Genomic DNA, 24,273 nt, shown 5'->3' with positions numbered 1-24,273 from the left:
CTTTCTCCTCTGCTTCTAGAGACAGGGCCTCCATGCGCTATGTGGAGGCTTAGGGCCATGGCTACAGTCCACCTGGAGCTTGGCCAGAGTCATCCAGGAGCACTGACTATGGCGCAGCTCTGGACTGGCCACCAAGGCCCACAAGTCTGCTGCATGATGTTACTGCCAAGCCAGCAGTCATGTCCACCCCAGTCAATGACCAGGTACTCATTTATACTCCTGAGTCGAGAGAAGCAATTGTGTGTAAGTTTCTTGCTTAAGGAAATTATGCCATAACTTGCCATCACTGTGGCTTGAACTTGCAACCTTGCTAGGTTCTGGATGTTTCCATTCTCCAAATGCACTCTCTAATTAATTGAGCTACAGCACCACGCGCGCGCACACACACACACACACACACACACACACACACACACACACACACACACACACACACACACACACACGAGTTTAGGCCTTGCAGAGTAGATCGCCAAGCTGTGTGTTTGTTGGTTATTTTATGCCATTTAGACACTCCAAGAATCGTCCTAATACATCTCATGTGAAATGTGTTCAGCTCGCAAATGTTTGGTTGTGTCACAGGTCAAGTCTCGCAGCTACAACAGGACTGGAAGAACAATAGTTTAGAAAACTTTAGTTTGATGGCTCTAGAGAAATTTCCATTGGAAACACTCGTTTCCGCCAACAATTGAATGCTGTACTGGCTTTAACAATTCTATTTTTAATTTCCTCACAACATCTTCTAGACTTTTGAACGACACTACCCAGATAACAAAACTCATCAACATTCTGTAAGTGATGGCCACCAATGGAACCCAAGGAGAGAACTTCACGGATTATCTTGTCTATGTAGATGTTAAATAGAACTGGAGATGAGCAACAACCTTGCCTGACACCTGTGGTTACTCTAAATCTATCCAACTTTCCACCTTTAGTTTTCACAACGCATCCTGTATCATTATATATGTCAATAATCAACCTGCAGACTTCTTCCTCAACACTATTCTTTCAACAGTGAGAAGAGGGCATGTCTAGGTACTGAATCAAACGCTTTAGGTAGGTCAACAAAACCAATCTGTACACTTGAATCATGTTGTATGACCTTCTCAATGACTTGCCTCATTACCCAAATTTAGGGAACGTGCTCCAATCTGCAAGTAGCAACAACTGATTTAGGTGATCAGCTTGCTAGAATGATGCACCCTAGCCTTTCACCATCCTCAGCTTGCCGAATTAGTATGCATTTCTTCCTATGGACAAGGGAACTACCAGGAATACAAGGTCTCGTGTCTCACCCTCTTGAAGTGTTCAGTGAAAGGACTTCTGAGACACACACGCACACACACACACACACACACACACACACACACACGCACACATTGATTAAGAGATGAGACTTTATGTACATTTATGTATTCGAACATTTATTACAAGTGTAGAGTTAAGCTAATTTAGGACATTTCTTAGTGGTGTGAAATTGACAGGAAAGTTACTGAGTGATAGGCATTGTTAAGAGTATTAGACATCATTTATTTGTGATGTCACTGGCAGGCAGCAAGTCTTGTTTGAAAGCGTACACATTTTTAGTTCATAGTTGAGTCTCCCGATACAATCAATGTCTAAAATTGTCTAATTGACCAATTAAAACATATTAGTGGATAGGTGGTGGGTGGGGCATTTGTAAATGTTTCAAAAAATCACAAGGAGGCTGGCTGTCAACTACATCTGGGTAGGGTGGGCGGTTACCCACATTTACAACTGCTTTGTAGGACACTGTTTGGATATTGTTGGTAGAAGTCATCGTCTTTTTCAACATGAAGCGTCTTGGACTGTATTAGGATATTGCTGAGGCTGCTGGAAGTTGGATAATAGATCTGGCAATAGAAAGTTCTTTAGAAGCACAGAAAGTGTTTGACTCATAACTTTGTTGTTGAGTTACCAAGTAAACAAGTTTCTGCGAATGATAACTTCTTTTAGTAGATTCAATATTAAATCAAATTGAACATATGCAGTTTGAATGACAGATTTCACATTCTGTTTGCATTACAGAAATACCTAGGGTAAAAACTAGCCCTATGAATGTTACTGTCGAGGAAGGGGTGCAAGCTGAGTTTAGCTGTTCTTATGAAGCTTCAAGCCAGCCAGTACCACAGGTAACCAAGTGGAAAATCACTGATAATAATGGAAATGTTAAGATAGCAATGGAGACCAGTTCAGTTGGGGTAACAAGTACTTACAGCATTTCATCAACTGATCCATCTGATGCAGGAAAATATGAATGTTTTGGGGATAATGAGTTTGATACTGCCACTTCGTCACCAGCAACATTGACAGTTCAATGTAAGTATGCACTGACTTGTTTGGATAGTTTTGAATTATAATTTTGTCTTTTCAGACTTTGGTGATATCACTTTGACTGTCAAACCAAGCACAACTGTTCATGACAAGACTCAAATAACAATAGAATGTACTGTAGATGCATTACCAGCAGCTGAGATTCAACTAAGTCGTAATGATGGAATATTCTTGTCGTCTTCTAATGCAACATTGAATAGAGAACTTGGAGGTACTAAGGAGTTTAAGTCAAATCGTGTAAGTTACACAGTTGATGCCAACAAGGATTGGATGGGAAACGTACAATGTTATGGAAAGAACATTGTTAACAGTGGAGAGAAGTCAACAGATTTTATAGTACAAAGTCTGTGTGTAGCCTATTAGTTATTTAGTGTTTGTAAAGTGACACTAATTGTTTTGCAGCACGTCCATCCTCTCCAACACAGTGTGTAAATATGACAACAATGGTTTCAACCAAGTCTGTGACGTATTATTTTATGTTGGGACATGATGGAGATTCAGCCATTACAAAAGTGATGATAGAATGTTACAAAGGAAATGACAAAACTGTAGTTAAGACAAGCACTTCAACTATCTTTGAGCATCCCAACTGTACTGCAGCTGAATTGACTGGTCTTACTCCTGGAACAGCATACACCTGTCAGCTGTTTGCAGAAAATGCTGTTGGTCGTAGCGATGGCAGCGATTCATTTGAAATTAAAACTGATGCATCAGGTCAGTTGTAAGTATTGTTATTCTGCTTGTAATCTGCATTTTTGAAGTTAGACATTTGTAGCCAATAAATTGACTCACTTAATGCAGAAAGTTGAGTAATTAATTGCGAGACTCAGGCAGGTTTGGATTTTGAATGTTGAAAGCGGTACAGTCATTTCATAACAGAGATTGGATAAAAGCTTATGCAACTGCAGTTTCACGTGACTTGCGAATATTTGTTGAAGTCTGAAAAGTTTTATAATCCCTTAATAAGGGTCTTGTGATGTAGTAAGACTAGAACAACTAGTTATTGATTCAAGCTACAAAAACAGATTTTTGATATTACGTTTTAGGAATTAATCGGATAATAAATATTTTTATTGAATTGGTAATTGAAAATAAGATCAAGTGATTTTGTGGCTAAGAAGCTGGTGAGTAAAAATGCAGGTTAAATGTTGCTTAATTACTGATAGTAGCTACTTGCATTGCATACATGTAAGCACTATGGCTTATGGCAGCAGGTAGCTAGCTAATCATGGTTACATTACAAATTTCTGAATGCTTTGGTTTATTTTGAATAATTCTGCATGTATGAGACAGCACATTGTGTCACTTAAATGTTTTGATATTTTAGTACCTGCCACACCTGTTCTGGATCCCCAACCTGTTCAAGTTACTGAAACTAGACTAATGGTTAGATGGACTGTCGACTATAATGGTGGAGAGTCAATCACTAAGTATACAGTGAGATGGAGACTTGCATCTAGTACTAGTGATAGTGATTGGTTGTCACATCCTTTGACAACTGGTTTGTCACAAGAAGGTGGTGAGCATACATTGGATGGTCTTCAGAGAAATGCACAATATCTTGTGGAAATTATTGCAATAAACAAAAAAGGATCAAGCAGAGGTGGTAGAAACATGTACACAACGCTATGCTGTAAGTAAAACATGTCATGGTTGTGTCATTGGTCTTATTTGGTGTATCTGTAGTTCCTGGTCAGATTACTGAGGTTGAAAAAATAGAATTAAATAGAGAAGTTGACAATCCATCCACAACTGTCAAGCTCTCAGTCACTGTTCCGGATGACAAAGGTTGTGGTGAAATTACTAATTACATTGTCACAGATGTTGCTACTGGGGAAGAACTAACATCAGAAATCGTTGCGAGGGGTGATGATAAAGTGACTCTTGAAGTGTCAGGGTTGGAAGCTGATAAAGAATACCAACTGCAGGTGTCTGTCAGTAATTCAAATGGTGATAAAAGTCCAGCATCAGCTGCAGTTACTATCGAAACTGAACCGTGTAAGTTTTGGTTGTAAACGAGACAAGTTTGGATTTCCACGTATCATACATGTTGTTCAACTTGTGTAGTTGTGGAGTCTACAAATGCACCAGTTGTGAATGACGATGGTGAGATGGAATACAGAGCAGTTGCAATTGGTTTGCTTTATAGCTTAATATATTTGATATCAACAGGCGGTGGTTTGGGAACAACGGAAATTATCATCATTGCTGTTGTTGTCAGTGTTGTGTTGCTACTTGTTGTGATTGTGATCATTGTATGCCTGATTAAAAAGAACAGGAGTGGAGACCAAAAGTGTAAGTTATTTATGTGTTGTACTTGTCAATGAACACAGCAATGCGAATCAGAGTTTGGCCAGAGTTAGATGTACCATAAGTTTGATTGGGCTTTACTCTTAGACCTATCTGTTGGTATGCGTCACATGTTCTCAGCAGGTCTTGAAAAAATTGTATAATTATGGTATAGACTACAAAGGTAGTCACTTTTAGATTGTATGTTTTGTTTGGCTTTGTAGCTTTAATAGGAGCATTTTAGGGAGCTGGTCGAGTTTGCTTTATAGGGATGACAGATTCGAACAGCAGTCATCTAATTTGAAATTTGTCCACTTCTTGTCAAAGTCAAGTACTAGAACAAGGAGTTCTATGATGCATGTAGAAATTGGCTACAGGCAGTAGTCTTGATAGTATGGCTTTTGGCTATCTCACTGTTCCCATAAATATTTTTAGTTTTTTGACAAGAAAGCCAGTGATTTTGCCAGGTTTTTCAGGATTGATGTGATAGCTAATGACTATCTAGAGAGGTTGATGAATACTTCGTTGTTCATTTGCTCTATGATTTGTAGCTTCATTCTCACTTTCAAAGCTTTGCTTTTGATGATGCATTTGGGCAGCCTTTGGTACGTACTTTTGGAAGGTTTATAAGGAAGAATATGGTATTGCATTTGAGGAAAGTTTGACTTTGGCAATTTTGGAAACAATTTAGTTCATTAGTTTTCAGAATTTCTCTTGCTGGCTAGCTAGATGTGTGACTCTAATGTGAGTGAGTTGCTCTCAACTATCTGTTTACTGCTACAGTCTTTGTGTATTGCGATTATAGTTTGTGTAAAACACTAACTATAGTGTGTTCATATGCTATTTGCTCTGTCTTCAATAGATGATGTCAAATCCAAATCAAAGAGTGAACCAAGTCCTTATGAAGAACGTGATCTGAATGTATACCATTGAACTATCAGTAAATTGTAATAGTTTTGGGTTATTTTGTTGTTGATTGTAGAATCCGAAAAGTGAGAAGACAGCATCGTCTCCTCTCAAGAACGTTTCAAAAAGTGACAGAGTTGTCTACACAGAGGTGGATGTGCAAGACATTGACCCATCGACCTCTAAATCTGCTTCATATCAAAGAGAAAAAGTGGAATATGCTGCCATTGATCGCGATGCCACACGCAGAAGACGTGAAGAAAGAGATTTGGAAACGAAGCATAAGCAATATGACGAACCAGGTGACGAGGAACCACCGCCAGTTCATCATGGTGATGGTGAAGGCGTGGGCGGTGCTCAGCTGTCCAGTCTCGTGTGAGTAAGGGAGTCTCAATGGAATGTTGTTAGCTCACATAGGTATGAGCCATGGCAGGTAACAGTAAAAGTGAGATTTGGTGAACACACTGTGGATTGTAGAACGTATTTAGTAAACTGTTTTTGGTTTTTCGGTTTTAGCTGAGTAGGTTTTAGCAGAAAGCCACCGCATAATAATCGAGTGGTTACTATGTCACAAATTTTAAACATTTCAGTAGAATGAATGTGCTGATCTTTTTTAGCTGTTGTGCTGTAGTAAACTGTTGCAAACTTGCTGTGCTCATAATTTTATCTGTTAACTGTCACTTGGTTGCTACCTCAATGATAATTTCTCGACGAATTAGTTTACTTTCTGGAAGTAAACTGTATAACAAGAAGCATGTCCTGTAGTAGAAATTAATCAACTAAAATTATTAATCCGGGACTCCACCTTTTGGTTTCTCTCAGGATACTCTAGTTTTACACCTCTGTTTTACTTAGTAACGATGTCAATGTGAAAACTTTCCGATAACTTGGCATAAACATGATTAATTGATTTTCTCATAATTTAATTCTGTCCACCTTGCCAGGGATGACAGACATGAGTAATTAAGGATGACAGGTTGACTTGATGGAATGAAACCAGTAGGTACGTTTTATATTGGTATAGCCTCTCCCTGCCCATTTCCAAGCTACTGTGTTACAGAGAGACTCCAGAAACATACTTTCATGATTTGTTATATAATCTCATTGTCATACACAATCTAGATATAGAAATAGCGACATTGGGTTCAGAAATGAATGATTGTGCTAATTGCCATTGTTTCTCAGTATATGTCAATCATGTAGGACACCAATGTGACTAATGTACCTCATAAGACCATGCAGGTCATTTTCTAGTTTGACTCTACGTACTTTGTTTCAGAACTCATCTAGTAATAGGGTAACAGACAGTGTACTAATAATATACAGTAGTTAAAAAACAGTTAGAGTTATAGAGACAAGAACCCACAAAATGTAATGTAAATGCTAATTCTACAAAATTCAACGCATCCGCATATGTTTGTGGGCGTGTAGCTAATGCGGTGTACCACAATGGTATGCACTTTACTCAAGCGCATAAACAATCGAATATCCGCAAAAAACGCGACTCACATACCTTGGAAACCCCGAACTTTCTAGGAATTAAGAGTGTGCGACCATCCAACCAAGCAACAACGCAATCTCACGGACACATAACAACTTTACAAGTTGAAAAACGATATCCCCGTCACGTGCCCAAAATACGTTTGATATTATCAAATATCTCACGCTTTGTACACACACGAGCAGCGGCGGTTCTTCTCGTCTGGTGTACCCAAATGATTCCCATACAAACAGTACGCCTTCTTCTCGCAATTGCAACTCTCAGCCGCGTCTCAGACGGTAGGAAAGCACGAATGGCGGCCTTTTTTAACTATTTGATAACACGAGCGGCGTCGACTATTTTGTCTCAATTTCTGCAGGTGCTCTGAGGTTCGTGCAAGCTCCGAGCGGCGTCGTCTATATTCCACCACGAGGAGTGCGCGGAAAGCTCGTTTCGTGTGTGACGAACGAGCCTGCTACAATAACGTGGGAATACGACGATGGGCGGGTGCTCGATAATCGTAGAGGATACAACATCACGCAGCTCTCGTCGACGGCGAGTGGCATCTACCTGACGAGCGAACTGCGCGACGCCGTTCCGGGCAGGTTTACTAGTGCTAGCAGGTCGATTAGCTGCAAGGCCGGTGCAGTCAGCAGCGGCAGTTTTCAGTTTGCAGTGGGAGGTAAGGCTTCTCTGCGGTAGTTGTTGTAGTTAAAATATATTCGTAATGTGTAGAGACTGGTTCGTCGCAATAACATGTTGAGTATGGTTAATGGTCGTAATTAGATTTAAACTAAATATTTGATGTGTAAAGGCGTTTTTTACGGATTTTGTTGCTCTAGACTAAAGAAAGGGTTGACTTGAAGACTTGAAGGGTGTGTAGCTTGACTTCCTGTGTGGTCAAGTCTTGTGGTTGTGTGGCTTCTGAGAATGAACTTGTTGGTGTACACGCAGAGTGTACACGTGTACCTATATACCTTCATGAAATCAGAGTTGTTACAGGGCAATCTAGATAATTTATGGCTTGCATCTCTTTGTGAATATATCTGCAAGTACTTTTTGATCTCATGGTGCATATCTAAGTGACCTCTAGGTTGTTGAATGTGTTTGCATATATTTAAATAACAACAGAGCTGGAACATTAATTTTGTAGGAATTTCTATGTATGACTTGAGTTAGAATTTATGATATGATTATTTGTGTCTTTAGTTTCTTCTGTGTTTTGCGTAGTTTTGTTGTGTGTATGTTGTTTCTGTCTTTTACCCAAACTGGGTACTGTAGGTTCAAATTCTAGTGATGTAAGATAGAATAGAGTGTTTATGACTATATACATACATATGTATGATATTTACACATACATATATCAATGCTGTTCAAGAAGTCTATAGTATACATACAGGTGGATGAATTATCTGTTCAAGAAGTAAGACAATATTGTCTGCACAAGAAGTAATCGGCAATCAGTGTCGAATCATTGGGGCATGTTAGTCAGCAAAGAGTTCTTGTACAGTTATGAGCTAGAGGAGGCCATTTGTCATCATTCTTGGATCTTGAGGAAGTGTGTGGGTGCTGTACATGTGTACAATATGTGGATCAGGAAATGGCACACTGGTCATGTGGATCTAGGAAATGTCTCAATATTTTGATTCTCACGTTTTGTGTGAACCAGGTGTTCTCCTATTGCTAATAGCATGTGATAAGATCTCAAAGTAACTAATGGGTATGCACAAAAGCACCTTAATAGTTGCACCCAAGATTCTTTACATCTATATTAGTAAACTGATGCCTTCATAACCATACTGCTTAAGGACATGTGCTTTCAATCTGACCTTGATATAGTGTGAATTATTAAGGGCCAGTCATTATTATGTGTCCATGGGGGCTGGCAAAATTTGCCCAGGTTGGTATAGTTTGATATGCATGTGACCCCTGCCAAATTTGTCTAACACCTCTTGCCCCCACTGTCTGTTGATTAATTAACTTTAGATGACCCCCATACATGCAGTATATAAAAAGTAGTCGGGTTCAAGTGTGGCCTAGGTATATGATTTCTAAAGTTGGCCATTTCCATTCAGCCCACTGATCGACAAAACAAGTAAAGCAAGAATTGCTGCTTTCAGCAATGCAAATGTGCAAAGTTCTTAGAAATAAAGATACTCTTCTTGCATACAATTCTATACTATACAGATAAAAAACCATGGAAAATTATGACCCCTCAACAGAAGATAACCCATATGCTTAGTGACCTCAGAATTTCAAACTTATGGCCCCTACAGCAAATTTGCCAGCTCCCCCTGGACATTTAATAATGACTGGCCCCTAAGTGCTGCATTCAGAAGTGATGAAATTTTACAACATCCAGCAGTTAATGCATGGTCAATAAGTTTGTTGCCTTTATGTATGCACCTCACTGGATGTACCTAACAGTCGGGTAAGAACCCAAGTGCATCCTGTGTATTATGTTGTGCAAGATCGATAACTAATGATTATAGAGATTTATAACCAACATCTAGTTTTCTCTTAGCATAACAAATTAGCAGGATGCTGGACAGATTAGATTACAGTAGTTAACTCATTACTCTATTTTTACTAGTATATCAATATATTCTTATTGCAGACAACAACTACTCATCCCCTGCTCTATTTTATTTATTTATGTTTGTAACTCGAAGTTTAATAGGTTGCTACGCTTGTTTTCAGAGTTGATCGAACCTCCCTCCAATCCAGTCAGTGTCATTATCGATGAAGGAGAGAATGTTGTATTTAGCTGCACGTTTCTGACAAGAACTCGTCCAACGCCCGATGTGCATTGGGTATTTCACGACTTGTCTGGTCATCGCATTGAACTCGAAGAGTCGAGTCTTCTAACCAGTCTTGAACACAAGACTAGTCAGCTGAGGATTATAAGAGCTAATCGAACTCATGTCGGAGATTACCATTGTGTTGTTTCAAATGAGTTCAACAGCTTTGCTTCTACATCGGCCACACTAACTGTGAGATGTGAGTCTGCATTGATATTAATTAAGTATACCAAGATATGATTTTTATGTGTTTTTAGATTTTTATCCAGTGAAACTGACTGCTCGTCCAATGTCGACGGTGGCAACTGGCACTGTAGTGACACTCGTATGCAGCTTGTCAGCAGTCCCACCAGCAGATGAGATTCGTTTGAGTCACAATGGTGTTCCATTCTTCTCGTCGTCTAATCGTGGTCTAAACAAAGAAATAGGAGGGAGAATTACTGTCAACAAAGTGAATCATGTAGAGTACGAATTCACTGCTGATTTAACTTGGAACGGTGACATCGTGTCAGCATTTGTGAAGGCTCCACGTCATAACGATACAGAGTCTCTAACCATTACGGTGCTGGGTGAGTAACGACAGATTTTGCTATTAAAAGCAGCACCGATTGCTGTGTCTTAATTTTTAGATTATCCCGGTCGAATTATGGTATCTCTTCAACCACTCTGCGAAGAAGGACATCTCAACATCAAGTGGGTGGTGTCTGACAATGGCGGTAGTGACATCATAAATTATATAGTAAGATGGTGGCGAGACTCCGAGCAACCTGAATCGAATCTATTAGCCGTATCACGTAATTCTGAGTTGACACAGCAAGGAGGAAATTACTTGCTAACCGGGTTGGACAGTGATGCGACATATAATGTCGAAGTCGAAGCAACAAATGGAGTGGGAACGACAAAATCAGACATTGTTTCTGCTGCTACGCTACCCGGTGTGTCTGTCACTGTTTCTGTTTAATGTATATTGCGCTAATGTATTGGACTATTTCAGTTTTAGCCGTGCCTGTTTTGGAGGAGACTCCAATGTCAATCGGTGAGAAAACATTGAAGATTGGGTGGAATAGTGGAGTCAGTGGCAGTGCTAAGCCAACGTATACGGTGATATGGAGTAGCGATGATACCTTTACTCGAGATAGTTTGCAAATGTTAACGTCGTCGACGTCGTTAGAAATACAAGGCCTAACGAAAGGAACAACGTATTCCATTAAAGTCGAGGCAAGAATCGAGATATGTCTTACTACATCGTCTGTACGACATTATACGACTAGATGTAGTAAGTACAGCATGTTGGCTGTTGCCTGTTCATGCATTAGAGTTTTCTTCCATTTCAGATCCCGGCGTTCCATCTCCACCAATAGTAATCCACGAAACACCCACTCGTTCTGAAACTGTTAAACTAGTAGTCAAGCCTCCTTCTGGACGTGATTGCGGAGAAATCACTAACTATGTTGTCAGAGATGCTAATGATAACCGTCTGACGTCATCATTTGCTATTGAGAATGGTAACGTTACGATCACTGTATTAGACCTTCCGACAGAAACTGGGTGTACGATTCAAGTGGCTGCTGTAAATCATCTTTCCTGGGAGGGTCCGCGATCACGGCCAGTCTCGTGTGCAACGGCCAAAGGTAAGGATTGTTTGTCTGATTATCAGGTGACGAAAGTTTAGATTGAATGCTTTCTTTTATGTGGCATCTTTGTGTTTATGCACAGTCGAGCCCATTGAGGGTATGTATTTCTCACTATGTAGTCACCGTACAGTATACAGCTAATGTCTTGTTTCTTCATTGTTTTGATTGTAGAAGACGACAGCGGCGTCTCGATAGTTGTGATCATTGTTCCGATAATCATACTGCTTCTCATTATCATTTTGATAATCATTTTCTGCTTTCTGTACTGGAAAAGACGGCGTGAAGAAAGTTGGTCTCTTTGGTTTTAGTCTCTGTTGTGATGTCGGTTGATTGACGTGCTGCAAACGTAATACCATATTCGCCTGTAATAATGCCCTGGGCTTATAGAAAAGGAACTTTTTTCCAGACGTATACTAGGGTATGGGCGTTATTTTGATCCCAGGCGTGTACATGGTTGCAATATGCTGCTGTTTGGCCAGTCATCATCTAAACACTCGAATACAGATATACCACAAATGTCCACGAAGGTACTGGTATCCTTACAGCATGAGCAAATTAACCAGTCATTGGCCTGAAGCCCATCAACAGCATCAGTATCAGTAATTGCAACAAAGACATGAGTCTAGCGGTAAGCATTTTTACTCAACACCGACACCAGCTCATCAAACGCACACACAGAGACAGATGTTCTGCAGCTACGGACACCATTGTGTGTATTCTGCGCTTGCATATCTTGGGCCAGGACGTACACATGGGCATGGGCGTTTTTTTTCGGGCAGAAAGTTCTGACCTGCTGCACATGGGTGTATAGACGGGCATGGCTGTTATTTTGGTATGGGCATTATTATGGGCGAATACGGTACTTCAACACTAGAGCAGTGATGTTGACAGTTATGAGCTAATCAGTGGAGCTTTGCTATCTGGGATGATTGTATATTGATGACTGAAAGAAAATCAATTGTATTTGAATACTTGATTTCAATCCATCTGCTACAGTAATCCAAAAGTTAGAGCTGCCGGCGTTTGCATCTTAATTAACAGACACTGTAAGGTGGCAGTTGTCTTTTAGAATTCCTCTGTGCTGTGATTGAATCACGTCATAAGTTACAGTTTGATTGGCTGTACTATAAAAAAAATCAATAACTTGATTTGTTAACACTGGCATGGCATGACACTGCATGGCATGTTGAACAGTACGTATGCACAGCAGAGAGCTTTTACTGGTTCCCAGTATCTACGCATCGGTGTTTCCTAATTGTAGTTATCAGTTGTAGTATCTTTATAAACGGAGCTTGTGTTGATTATTAGAGGAGGATGAAGAGCCAAAAGACACAACAGAAGAATACTTCAAAGCAGCAGAATCAGGAACAAAAGGAGGAAACTATTACAGCACGGGTGACAAGACGTCTACTGAACCTCATTATGATGCAGTGCTCACAACACCAGATGAAACTGAAGTTGGAACGAATGAAACAAATGGTGAGTTGAAAATTTACATCCTTCGAATACCATATCTCTTTGATTAGGAACCCCGAGTTACTATTTTCAATCACTTGAGACCCCCGGGTTACTATTCAAGCATGGGTTGTATTCTTTCAACCATTTTAATTAAGAGAACAAACAAGCACCAGTGTAATGCATCTGTTATGCAAGAAAAGATCTATTTGCTAAGGTAATACTGTATTACGATATCCTCATTGATTGTCATGAACTTATGCTTCCACTGTCGAGTATTTTGACTGTCCACTTTGTACTTGAGAGACACTGCTCGAACAGATGTCCTTTCTGCTCTAAAGTGAATGTTTTCTTTTATGATGCCATTGTTGAGAGTTTCCGGAAGGCGTGGTACAGTGTAGCCTCGTACCCAGGCCCTCTTGCACGCCTGGAGAAGAGAGCCTGGTACACGTTGTATTCGCATGCACACATAAATTACCTAAAAATCGGGGTAACATATGCACGCATGTGGAACCGACGTTGTTTAGAATCTCAAGCCGATAATGTTGTGCACAGCAGACAGCAAAACAGCTTCCGTGCATGGATGAAGCCATAGATCTAGAACCAAGGTCAAGTGATCCAACTGGACGATTTTAGACCTTGTTTTTGTGGCAGCTGTTTGGATTGTCGAGTTTGTTGTTCCTCGCAATGTCCACTCGTACTGCAGTCAGGCTGTTCACAGTGTTTGCTTACCGAGAAGGACTGCAGCTTATTTTGGGAATTTCTATCTGTACGACAGACGGTCTTCCACACAGATCTGCCAGTGCTGTGCTCGGTGCATTCAAGCTATAGCAGAAATTGAGGGTGCAGGCACATGACAGCCAGGACTGGTATCTAAGTCGAAAAGAGCTGACAAAGAACGTCACCGGAGACAATAAGCATCACCCCTTCTAGTGCCGCGCACGTGAAGAGTTGGTTTCTAGGTCTTGAACGTGTGACTGTATGGCCACTGAAAAATACGAGTCACTACTGAACACGGAAGCTGTTTCGCTGTCATTGTGTGCGACACTATCAGCTCGAGATTCTAAACAACGTCGGTTCCACATGCGTGCATACATTACCCCGATTTCGAGGTAATTTATGCACACATGTGAAGACAACGTGTACCAAGCCCTCTTTGGGGGGGGGCACAAGAGGGCCTGGGGGCAAGGCTAGGTACAGTGTAGCCTTGGAGCTCTGATCATACCATGGGTCACTATTCAAACACGAGTTACTTTTTTTTCAATCACTAGCTGTAGACCCTGGGTTACTATCGACCATGAGTTTTTAATTGAAGAAATACGGTAATCGCACTGAGGTGATAGTTTCTGTTGCATGGTGATATGATTTGATGACAAGCCAAACATACATACATTGAGTTTCTGGAACCTCAACAGCAGTTACACATCAGCAAGAGCCCGGCTACTGATTAATTCAACTTGCATCCGAGAAAGACCTGTGGCTGATATCATCGTTTAGTTAGATCGCAATGCCACATGTTATTGTGATCTAACGATTTGTTAGTGATGAAGTGCCTGTTGAAGTGGTTGATTTCGTATGTTGCCAGGTACAAACCAGACGACATTCAAGAAGGAGGCAAATGATACAGCTCTCTGACTGGTTGGCTAGTTATTGCATGTACAGCAACATCCCTTACAGAAATCTGTGAATTGCAGCTGTGCACAACTATGATTGTAAGCCGTGGTAGTTTAGTTTAGTGATGCAATTGTTAGAGACTTCTAGTTGGTTGGTATAATGACCGTTCTGCTTGCTACCGTACCCATGTTCATCTGTTTTTCATTACATTTCATTGTACTTTTACTTTTTGATATAGTTACTGCATGCTGACATTTCTGTGTGGTTGCTAATTAATTCTTCTACATATAGCTAATTATATGGCGTGTATATAAACAGAAAGTTGATGGGGTTGCAAATGATTAATTTATTGCATAATTAATATTAGTACTAATGAATCAGATCGATACACAGGGGGCTATAGTGCACAACATGGTACATTAGTCATCTGTAGTGTATTGATACTTTTTATTGCATAGTGCACGTTACTTAGATAAAGCACGCTATTCATTGGGTTCTGTAAAAGTAGTCACACACAATAAATCAGCTCCACGTTCCTCTGTTGCAACAGCTATCTCTTGTGAATGAGGCTTTAGGAAATAGACATTCTGTGAAAACAGTAAGAACTGATTCTTACCGTCATCTGGTAAACAGCTAGAGTACAAACTAGTAGTGCTGCATGTAGGATTAGCAATCAAATCAAAACTTTGCATACCTTTTGGCTTTAATTAATTTTGTGCGCCATCAGTGTACTGGCTTGCACAACGTCCCCGTACTACTGTACCTGTACATGTTTTCTAATTGCCTACAAAGTTTATATTATCTTTAATATCAATAAGCACTACTCTGTGGAATGCAACCGGTTAGATATACGCCTACGCCAACGCCTGGCACGTGTCGTACCATTGCGTGCATACCCACGCAAACGGCATGAGAATGAAGCCTCGTTTTATATGGTCGTTAGATTGAAACGGGAGATCGCGATCTGATGATGTCATACAGAATGACGATGCCACAGTCTGTTCACCATTGCTGGTAAGTCAATAAGTCAATGATCAGCCTAACTACCATGCAACTCTATAGCAATGCGTTCATTACTCCTCTTGCAAAGCGACATACACAACGAGAAAAGACTAAATCACTAAGTTAGCGCTTAGTCAAACAGCAAAACACCATAAGCGTGCAATTTGTAAATTGCTTGTTATTCCGTCACGTGACCTTACCTTACATCACAACTTCATACTGTGGAACAGGGTGGGCAGGCTGTTGCATCTTGCCAACACCATAGGCGTTCGATTCCTGCATTCTGATTTCTGATCCTGGATTTCCTCCTCCTGCCATGGCCTTGAATGCAGTATAGGCACTGGACTGACTCATTACAGTATCATGATCAGATCTTATATCTTCTGTAGTTTCCACGTGTGGAGGTCTGGACTCTGAAGATGCTCTTCTGGCTTTAAACCACCAGAGAACAAGAGACACAATCATGACTATGATGACAGGCGGAGCAGCAATTGCAGCTATGACTCCCGATGACAATCCACCTACAGTTATTAAAAGGTAATACAACATTGTTATTAATATTTATATTCAAACTACATAATTCATGAATAATATTTTCTGACTGTCACTGGTTGGAGACAATGCTAGCTGTTAATTTATGCAATATTATAAATAATATTAATTTAATATTAATTAATTAATAGGTTAGGATTTGAATGGTGCTGTTACTAACTTTGATTGCTTATTTGAATACTTATTGTGACTGTTTTCCCTACTGGACGTTCCTGTGACTGATCAGCTGCTGCATACACTTGAACTGTATAATTTGCTCCTGCCTTGAGTCCCGTTATGGTAATAGTTGCGATACCATTCTTGACAGAATATGATGACTCGAGATTTTTAGCAGACATTAAATCTCTAACAAAGTATTTGACACTTTGGCAGCCAAGATCAGGAGCCTTTACTGTCAGTGTTATGGCGTCACCAGACAGAAATACTTCTTTGTCTGCTTGTGGTTGCAAGAATGGACCTTGTACAACAAAATGTATATGACAGTAACCAACAGTTAACATATACAATACACAATTGCTTACAGATACATTCAGCACAGTGTGTAGAGCAAGACTGTGTAGCAGAAACACTCGCACCAACACAATTCTTTGTTGCAACCTTCGTGTAGTATGCTGTTCCATTAGTAAGACCTGGCACAGTAAATGTTCCACCCTTTTCTGACAAATCAGTATTGTTAAAGACAAGTAGATTCCTTGAATACACTATCTGTGTAAACTGCTGATCTTTACTCAACATAACATTGTATTGTACAATGTCATCACCACCGTCGTCGCTGACTGTCCAGTTTACTACTATACTTGTTGTTGTTGCAAACGTACGATCACAAAACAGAACAGGCTTGTCCGGAACTACAACAACAAACCACACCATATATTACAAAATACAGATAACTACAAATGTATTAATATGTTACAAACACACTTGACAGTGTAGTTGCACTGGCCATTGCTGTTGTTGACCCATCACTGTTAGTTGCCTCCACCTCTATGCAATATGTTGTCCTGCTCTCCAAGCCAGATATTGTGTATTGTCCTCCCTCCTGTGTAACTAGAGGATTATTTGATACCAACCATGCTTGTGAGTCAATTGGCACAATACATCGTTTCTTCCAGGTAACTTTGTAGTTTGCAATTTGTCCACCCTTTTTAACCACATTCCACGTAACCTGCAAACGATCACTATAACAGATAGTGTTTACAGACACATTGATAGGACCAGGAGGATCTACTAAAACACAAGAAACTCTTCATGTAGTTAATGACAGATAACTTGTAATGTAACTCACCAATTACGTTAATAATTTGAGTTGCCGTATCACTCCCTAGCAAATGGTTAGCATATGCCGTTACAGTAGTGTTCCAGCTTTTATCAACAGTAAAGATGTACTGTATGTGATTGTTCTCATTCACTATGACAGTTCCTATTGGTCTGTTGAGACTTCCTTTAGATGATGAGAAGAATACAACATTATTTCGACTCAGACGTATCTCAGTTGCAGTTGGAACTGATGACACGTTGATGACTAACATTCCGTTTGTTTTAGATACAAGTTCATTGCTTGGAATGACACTAAGACTGACACCATCAAAATCTAATAAATGGAACAAGACATTTAGTCTAATGCAGAATAAAGTGAAAACAGTACAGAATTTATACTTTATATCAGTAGCTTAGTGTTGATCAATAATTACAAAATTTCATTACTTACATTGTACAGTCAAATGTCCCGATGAAGTGACTTTGTCAAATTCATTCTCAAGAACACAATCAAAACGGCCACTTTTGTCCCTTGAAATTGAAGATATTCGAACAAAACTTGTCCTTGCACCTGGAAGACGTGGCTGCTCTTGTACTGTCTCCATGTGACCATCATTGTTTGTAAATATCCAGTTAAGACTTGGTTCAGGCATAGTGTTAGCAGCAGTGCAGTTGAATTCTACGAAGTCTGCACTCTCATTCACAGTTCGATCAACAGGAGGAGTTTCCATAGATGGAACAGCTACAATCAGCCAGACAATGATAATAAATCAGTTGAAATAACAGAAATGAATGTTATCTAAACACAGTAAGTAATATGCAATCATTTTGCTGATCAAACTTAATACACAAATGCAAGTAAGCCCTCTCGCAATCTATTCAATTAACTAAAAAATGAGTATTGCATAAATTTTTATATCAAGTGTGTGGTGTGATTTCACCTTCAAATTGGCATTGTTGATACCTCAACTGGCAAGGCTTATTGCACTTGCTCATGCAATTACCTCTGGCCCATAAATACCATATCAATCTGCCACCCAAGCTATTCTTTCTTAATACTTTAACTTATTACAGTATCAAGAATGCAGAATATTATATTAAAGACTAATTAAATTACATGCACATGAAATTCAAAGTAAGTTTATCAATTAAGAATTTATGCATTATAATTCTAATAATGCATGTTATCTTAGTAGGCCCATTACAGAACACCGAGTCAACTGCATGGTAATTAAATGTGCAGAAGTTTCATAAGTGAGGCACCCATTTAATTAAGGATTTGCAGCTACAACATTCTTACTAATGCAAATTAATGAATTCATGTGAATATGCCTACAAGAGTTTCTGTGGTGATGTAGGCACAGTTAAGCCTGCAGCAATGTGCTGCACACTTGTCATGTACGGAACATATGAAAACACAGTTTTATGATAAATCACAAAACTGACAGGGTGGGGGAATACACGATGGAGTTGGGACCTCTGCTACTGAAGTCCTGTATATGTGCTAATTTATATATTAATTGGATCTATGTTATACAACGGAAATGGTAGTACACCATCTAAGTACTACAAAATGTGGAGTCATGGATTGAATAAGATTTGTTAAGTACATTAATTACAAACAACTGGGTTTGGATATAAGTGGATTTAAACCACTTGTGGTCACAGAAAAAGGTAGTGCAATCCATTCTACCAAATAGATGCACTACAAGTCCTATTACAAATCCCATTGAGAGATGGAAAATACGAGACAGAGCACAATGTATCCAACTGTATTATGCCAAAAGTGCAGTACAGCTCGTATTGGGAATGATACCAAAGCATGTACTAACTGTACATGACACGACACATGAATTTGTGTCTAGTATAGCTGGATACTGACAGAATGACTTGGAGTTAAGGGTCTGGAGATAAGGATAAGGGGAGACGGGTGTTCAAAGGAATGTAGAGTAACAGAGGAAACTACAAAAATATGATGAAGCCCAAGACTGGATTCCAACTGTGAAACCATCTGGACTACATACATTTCTATATATGTAGTCCTGTGTACATGTTATATATATATATATATATATATATATATATATATATATATATATATATAACATGTACACAGACCATGTAGACATTCTACTATATCAATCACATTATTGTTGAAGTAGACTTGAGCCAGTCTCTCCCCACCTTCGTCATTTGATCCCCAGATTGTCAATCCTCACTGTAGTGATTGACAATCTGGGGAACAGTGGGGCGGGGAGAGACAGTTTTGCTTGAGTCTAGCATTGAAGGGCTATTTATTCAAGAGTGATTACTCAGTTTCCAATAGGCAAATGTGCCTGTAGCAGATCTCTATGTACCAAGGAACCAATGCAGGTTGCCTCCATCATCCACTGGACTATTTGAATCAGGAAATTTAATGGCATTCCAGTGGTACACAGATGGTATAGCAGTAACCTGAATGGTAAATCAATGTCATTATGAAGTTACATACTCCAGGGAATCCTCACTGGCAGTAAATTATTAAGTAAATGCCAACCATCAAGACAACAATGAAAACAATAAAATAGTTATGAAATAGTAGTGTGGATAGCCATAGGAGCTGTGTGGGCCAAGGGGCGATGGCCCCCCTGTAATTTTCTGACCTCATTATACATTACTCCCAAATTCTATATGCATATGATATGGTATTATATGTATTGGCTGATATAAGGTAAATCGATTACCAGTGAAACTTCCAATTCCAGGGCATCACAAACTGAATAGTTTACAATTAGATAGAGACTGCTAATTGGATCTGACATGTTTATATATGTACAATTACACAATTGAATCTAGCACAACAGTGTGTGTATATTACAAGTTTAATTTATTGTTCAAGCAAGGTTTGCCCCAAATTAAACCGATTGAGTAGAGTGACATGAGCGATGAGCTCTACCATTAATCTGTTGCAATTATTTAAACATCGACATAGATCTACAAAGTTACTACTTAATGCAATACACTATAGAGCTCTTGGCACATGTTCACCACACTGGTGTCACTGTCTGAAACTTCTCGTGCTGTAAATGTCATGAGAACAGTCTTCTAACTTCCTACCATACACAAAAGACAACTATTGTAAAACAAGACAAGCAATGGTAAAGTGACAGTTTTACTAGACATATAAACTATAAGCTAATAAACAATTAAGTACAGTACACTTACATTGAATAGTAAGGTATGAGCTTTGTCTTGCAATTCTGAACCCAGCTTGCCGCAGCAGTGGTAATTTTAATTAATGATTGTTAACAGTGACAGACATTCAGTTTAATTAAACAATACCTTATTAAGTCAGAATGAGATCTAGATGAAGACATCCCACTGCTGAGAGAATGTGTAGCTGCTGTCACAGAATTTAGTACTCTCTCACATTATGTCACCAAAAATGTACACAAAGTGCAGTTACTTAGATTCACAAAAATGTTACATTTCCAGTGCAGCTACATGGCACGAGGCAACCATCCTAGATTAATTAACACGTACATGTCTAGTAACGACACACCCACGATAACTGGTTTCATGACGTATGTTAGTTTCATAAGACTTTCGCTGCAAACGAGAGTGTCTGCTGGGCGCACTACTGATCTTTGTCCTACCATCGACAGGTATTGCAATGGCACATATACGGTAGCGTAGGCGCGCGTGCCCCAATCCGAACTGTCTGAAATATCCGGAACGTGTGCAGCTCAGAAAGGAAGAAAACTGTTGCTAGAAATGGATTAATTAAGTTTAGCAAATAGCTAACTTCCTAGCGCGACTTACCAAACGCTATTCATTGCAAAACTATTACAGTGGATGTAGCAGTAGGCTACCTAGATAGGTAAATAAAATATTAATTAATGATCGAGTAAATTAGAAGCAGACGTACCTGCGAGAATGTAGACTCTCTCTAGCGGGAATAGTGAATACCGGATACCTTTGTGCAGTGGTACATACATGGACACAGAATACACACTTCCGTTGTAGTCTTTATGTACCCGGATAGTCTACTCAAGTTTTGCAGCTATAATAGTGAGGAATAATTATAGTTATAGTTATATATAAACTTTGGTATAGATAGCTAGGTTAGGTTTTTGATACTTCTGTTGTTTGACGATTGTTGTGAACTAGTAATATATCTAAGAGAGTATTTGTCTCTGTTTCAGTGAAAATTTTGCAAGAATTGATTTTATTTTTTTACGATATTGCCTCTCGTGTGTATGTCAAAGTACAACTTTTAATATAGTGCTATGTAAACTATTAATTTATTTTAATGTGTACAAAATATCTACATCCTGCATGGTTGTCTTACATGTACACAATTGTCCACCTGGTCTTTGTCTGTAAACTCCTGCAAAATGTAGGCTTAAAATCACCTTTTTTGGTCAAGCAGCTTACAATTATAAACTTACTTTGGTTGAAGATGAGCACATGCAGAATGTTGTTTTGGAAGCTCTTTTAATTAATTAATTGGTTAGTCAAATAGGCGAGAGAAGGGTATATAGGATCAGAAATAAATCAATTAAACAACAATTTTGGCAAAGAACGAAAAAATTTACTGTTACTTTATGCATGGTGATGTATGTATATATAGCTGTCTGCATGTGTTCAGAAGAGTGAAGATGCAATCATGTACACGGCAATACTGACTTTTTATATGTGGCAAATTGTGTCATCTATAAGATGTAGGCTACTCTGTGCCTATCAATGTTACAGAAATTAAATATCACTTTGATATTTCTGCTATTTAATTAATGTATTTCTGTTGTTTTTAGCTCAAGTTAAGTTTGTGGTCTTTTCATCAGGTATTGTGTACGTACATCCCCCCAACTAACAGTTCAGTAAAACCTGTGAGATGTACAACAAATGTCACTGCCAATATCAAATGGGTGCACAGCATATTTAATGATTTGGATCCAACGACTTCAGTATTATTCAAGAGAACAGCACTTCTAGTATCATGCGTGTGCACCAAAGTCTTTCTGCATGACGCCAACCTAGTGGTCCTTGGTACTCTACTAACTGGCTCTATTGTGTGTCAAGCAGGAACAACAGACAGTGCTCGCTTCTTGTTTAGACGGGGAGGTGAGGAAATGTTCATTCAACATTTATTTATTTCTAAATACAGTAACATGTTCTACAGTATCAATGACTAACTAACAACAAGTCCATCACCTAGTCTAGAGCAACTGAGCCATGTCAAAGTTCTTTCTTATCAATTTATCATCATAATTTATTAATATTTGCAGAGATTTTAACATGGACTATATTAAAATTAAGACAAGTAGGCAATGACTACAGGGTATTAGAGGTAACTTCACAATGGGACAAATTGTGTGTGTGTGTGTGTGTGTGTGTGTGTGTGTGTGTGTGTGTGTGTGTATGTGTGTGTGTCAATGTGGACATTTAATTGGTCTTGCACAGCCAGCCTCTCTCCCTTTTGAATTCCATTGGCAGGAAGGTTAGTTACTGGAGAAATAGTCTGTTGTCGAAAGTACAGTAACAAGAATTATCACATAAGGGACATAAATATTAGTCATTGTTATGTAATGTTAGGTTCCCGTGTAAGTGTTCAAACTTTAACGTAGACATTGCAATAGCTAGGCGCAAATGGATATGACTGGTTTGATATTGTATTTTGATACAGGGCCACCATGGGGCATTATTTGAGCATGGGGCCCTTACTATTTGGGGAAATAAGGTCTAGATAAATGCTGGTGAATATCTAATTAAAAGATATTTACCACGAAGACAAAGTCATTGCTTCTTGTCGTCTGTACGTTTATCTCTTGGTGAGACTTTACTAAATTTACTTTAGAGAGTTCTGTCTTCATTCGGCAATCAAACTATAAGCCATTTCTTCTAAGACTTCAGCAGTCATTGGCCTGAAATTCCAGAACCTGTTCAAAATATAATGCAACAGCTTTCTGTTCAACTGTTGAAACACAATCGTAAATGATCCACAAGAGAATCCAACTTGCAGTACACGACGTAAACATTTGGGCTGTACCTAATGCAGGGTAAAGCGTTGCTTTTGGAATGTTAGGAGGATTGTTTGCTGGGATTCTTTGGTATTTGAAGGTTTATATATATATATATATATATATATATATATATATATATATATATATATATATATACATGTATAAATATATATATTAGCACCTACTGGGTGATAAACTCTCGGCTTCTACTCTGGTTACTCAAAACAGCTGCTGCATATGACCGTACTGGCACTTACTAATTAATTAATAAGAAAAGCGTAAGAAGGGGGCTCGCTGTGTACAACGTGAGACTGTCGACATTCAATACCTCTCAGGCGCTCGGATACAGAAAATTTTAAATATGAGGGGGTCCATGTGTAATTAGCTGCGCCCCATAGGAGCTAATTCTCCATTTGGCTATGGAAACAGCTAACTCACTTCAATATTTAGCTATTACTATAAATTTTATAGCATATTTATTAGATAATTATAGGCATATATAAGTTTAGAATTGAATGAGTTAACCATCCATCAAACCTTGAATTAATTAATAACACAAATAAGCAACATTGCGTCTGTGGTTAGGCTCGAGAGTCCAACCGGTCATCTCCCCACGCGGTGCGAATTTTTTTTGGGCCCACTTTCTTTAGTACCCGGATAAACGTCCCGTATACGCTGTATTCTGCACGTGCCATAAGCCCGTCCTTCACGTGCCGGCTTTACGTATCCGCGCCAAATCCAGTCAAAAGTGCGTTTAGTCCCGCCTGTTTCTTTCGCGACATGTTTGCCAAGTTTTCGAGCTCTTTTCTTACGACATTCAAGGGCAGGTTAGACAGTGAAGCCGTACTTATGCACACGTACATGAGACTCAATCTGCACTCCATCACGTGCCTACTTCTTTTCAATGCATCTAGGTCCGCTAGACA

General features: G+C 39.2%; 3 protein-coding genes across 3 annotated transcripts; 2 read left to right on the top strand and 1 right to left on the bottom strand.

The window, feature by feature from the left end:
• Positions 1-2,116: 2,116 nt before the first annotated feature.
• LOC134177703 (cell adhesion molecule DSCAM-like) lies at positions 2,117-6,230 on the top strand. Its single transcript, XM_062644482.1, has 7 exons — positions 2,117-3,069; positions 3,683-3,988; positions 4,042-4,353; positions 4,423-4,461; positions 4,528-4,650; positions 5,507-5,565; positions 5,627-6,230. The coding sequence occupies exons 1-7, from the start codon at positions 2,790-2,792 to the stop codon at positions 5,927-5,929; spliced, it is 1,422 nt and encodes a 473-aa protein (XP_062500466.1). The 5' UTR covers positions 2,117-2,789; the 3' UTR covers positions 5,930-6,230.
• A 1,020-nt stretch (positions 6,231-7,250) lies between these two features.
• Positions 7,251-14,859, top strand: LOC134177443 (uncharacterized). The gene is made up of 11 exons (XM_062644223.1): positions 7,251-7,329; positions 7,410-7,712; positions 9,731-10,030; positions 10,089-10,400; positions 10,461-10,766; positions 10,826-11,107; positions 11,166-11,462; positions 11,548-11,562; positions 11,637-11,753; positions 12,774-12,944; positions 14,506-14,859. The coding sequence occupies exons 1-11, from the start codon at positions 7,266-7,268 to the stop codon at positions 14,553-14,555; spliced, it is 2,217 nt and encodes a 738-aa protein (XP_062500207.1). The 5' UTR covers positions 7,251-7,265; the 3' UTR covers positions 14,556-14,859.
• Positions 14,860-15,597: 738 nt separating this feature from the next.
• On the bottom strand, positions 15,598-17,673 carry LOC134176881 (uncharacterized). Its single transcript, XM_062643555.1, has 5 exons — positions 17,374-17,673; positions 17,010-17,315; positions 16,610-16,936; positions 16,249-16,545; positions 15,598-16,057 (listed from the first exon to the last, which is right to left on the bottom strand). The coding sequence occupies exons 1-5, from the start codon at positions 17,615-17,617 to the stop codon at positions 15,738-15,740; spliced, it is 1,494 nt and encodes a 497-aa protein (XP_062499539.1). The 5' UTR covers positions 17,618-17,673; the 3' UTR covers positions 15,598-15,737.
• Between the last annotated feature and the right edge of the window lie 6,600 nt (positions 17,674-24,273).

The sequence above is a fragment of the Corticium candelabrum genome, chromosome 3 (assembly GCF_963422355.1).
Source record: "Corticium candelabrum chromosome 3, ooCorCand1.1, whole genome shotgun sequence".
NCBI lineage: Eukaryota > Metazoa > Porifera > Homoscleromorpha > Homosclerophorida > Plakinidae > Corticium > Corticium candelabrum.
The sequence above is the reverse complement of the archived record's forward strand: the minus strand, read 5'-3'. Positions and strand labels throughout refer to the sequence as shown.

What these genes read in the sequence shown, in the direction of transcription:
- LOC134176881 (XM_062643555.1), bottom strand. Translation starts at nt 17,617, where the DNA reads ATGTTAGTCATCAACGTGTCATCAGTTCCAACTGCAACTGAGATACGT. An exon ending in TCAAATTATTAACGTAATTG is followed by an intron (nt 17,316 to 17,373) that starts GTGAGTTACATT and finishes CTTGTGTTTTAG; the next exon opens with TAGATCCTCCTGGTCCTATC. An exon ending in TATTCAAATAAGCAATCAAA is followed by an intron (nt 16,058 to 16,248) that starts GTTAGTAACAGC and finishes TAATAACTGTAG; the next exon opens with GTGGATTGTCATCGGGAGTC.
- LOC134177703 (XM_062644482.1), top strand. Translation starts at nt 2,790, where the DNA reads ATGACAACAATGGTTTCAACCAAGTCTGTGACGTATTATTTTATGTTG. An exon ending in AATTAAAACTGATGCATCAG is followed by an intron (nt 3,070 to 3,682) that starts GTCAGTTGTAAG and finishes TTGATATTTTAG; the next exon opens with TACCTGCCACACCTGTTCTG. An exon ending in CAGGAGTGGAGACCAAAAGT is followed by an intron (nt 4,651 to 5,506) that starts GTAAGTTATTTA and finishes TGTCTTCAATAG; the next exon opens with ATGATGTCAAATCCAAATCA.
- LOC134177443 (XM_062644223.1), top strand. Translation starts at nt 7,266, where the DNA reads ATGATTCCCATACAAACAGTACGCCTTCTTCTCGCAATTGCAACTCTC. An exon ending in TTTTCAGTTTGCAGTGGGAG is followed by an intron (nt 7,713 to 9,730) that starts GTAAGGCTTCTC and finishes GCTTGTTTTCAG; the next exon opens with AGTTGATCGAACCTCCCTCC. An exon ending in TCTAACCATTACGGTGCTGG is followed by an intron (nt 10,401 to 10,460) that starts GTGAGTAACGAC and finishes CTTAATTTTTAG; the next exon opens with ATTATCCCGGTCGAATTATG.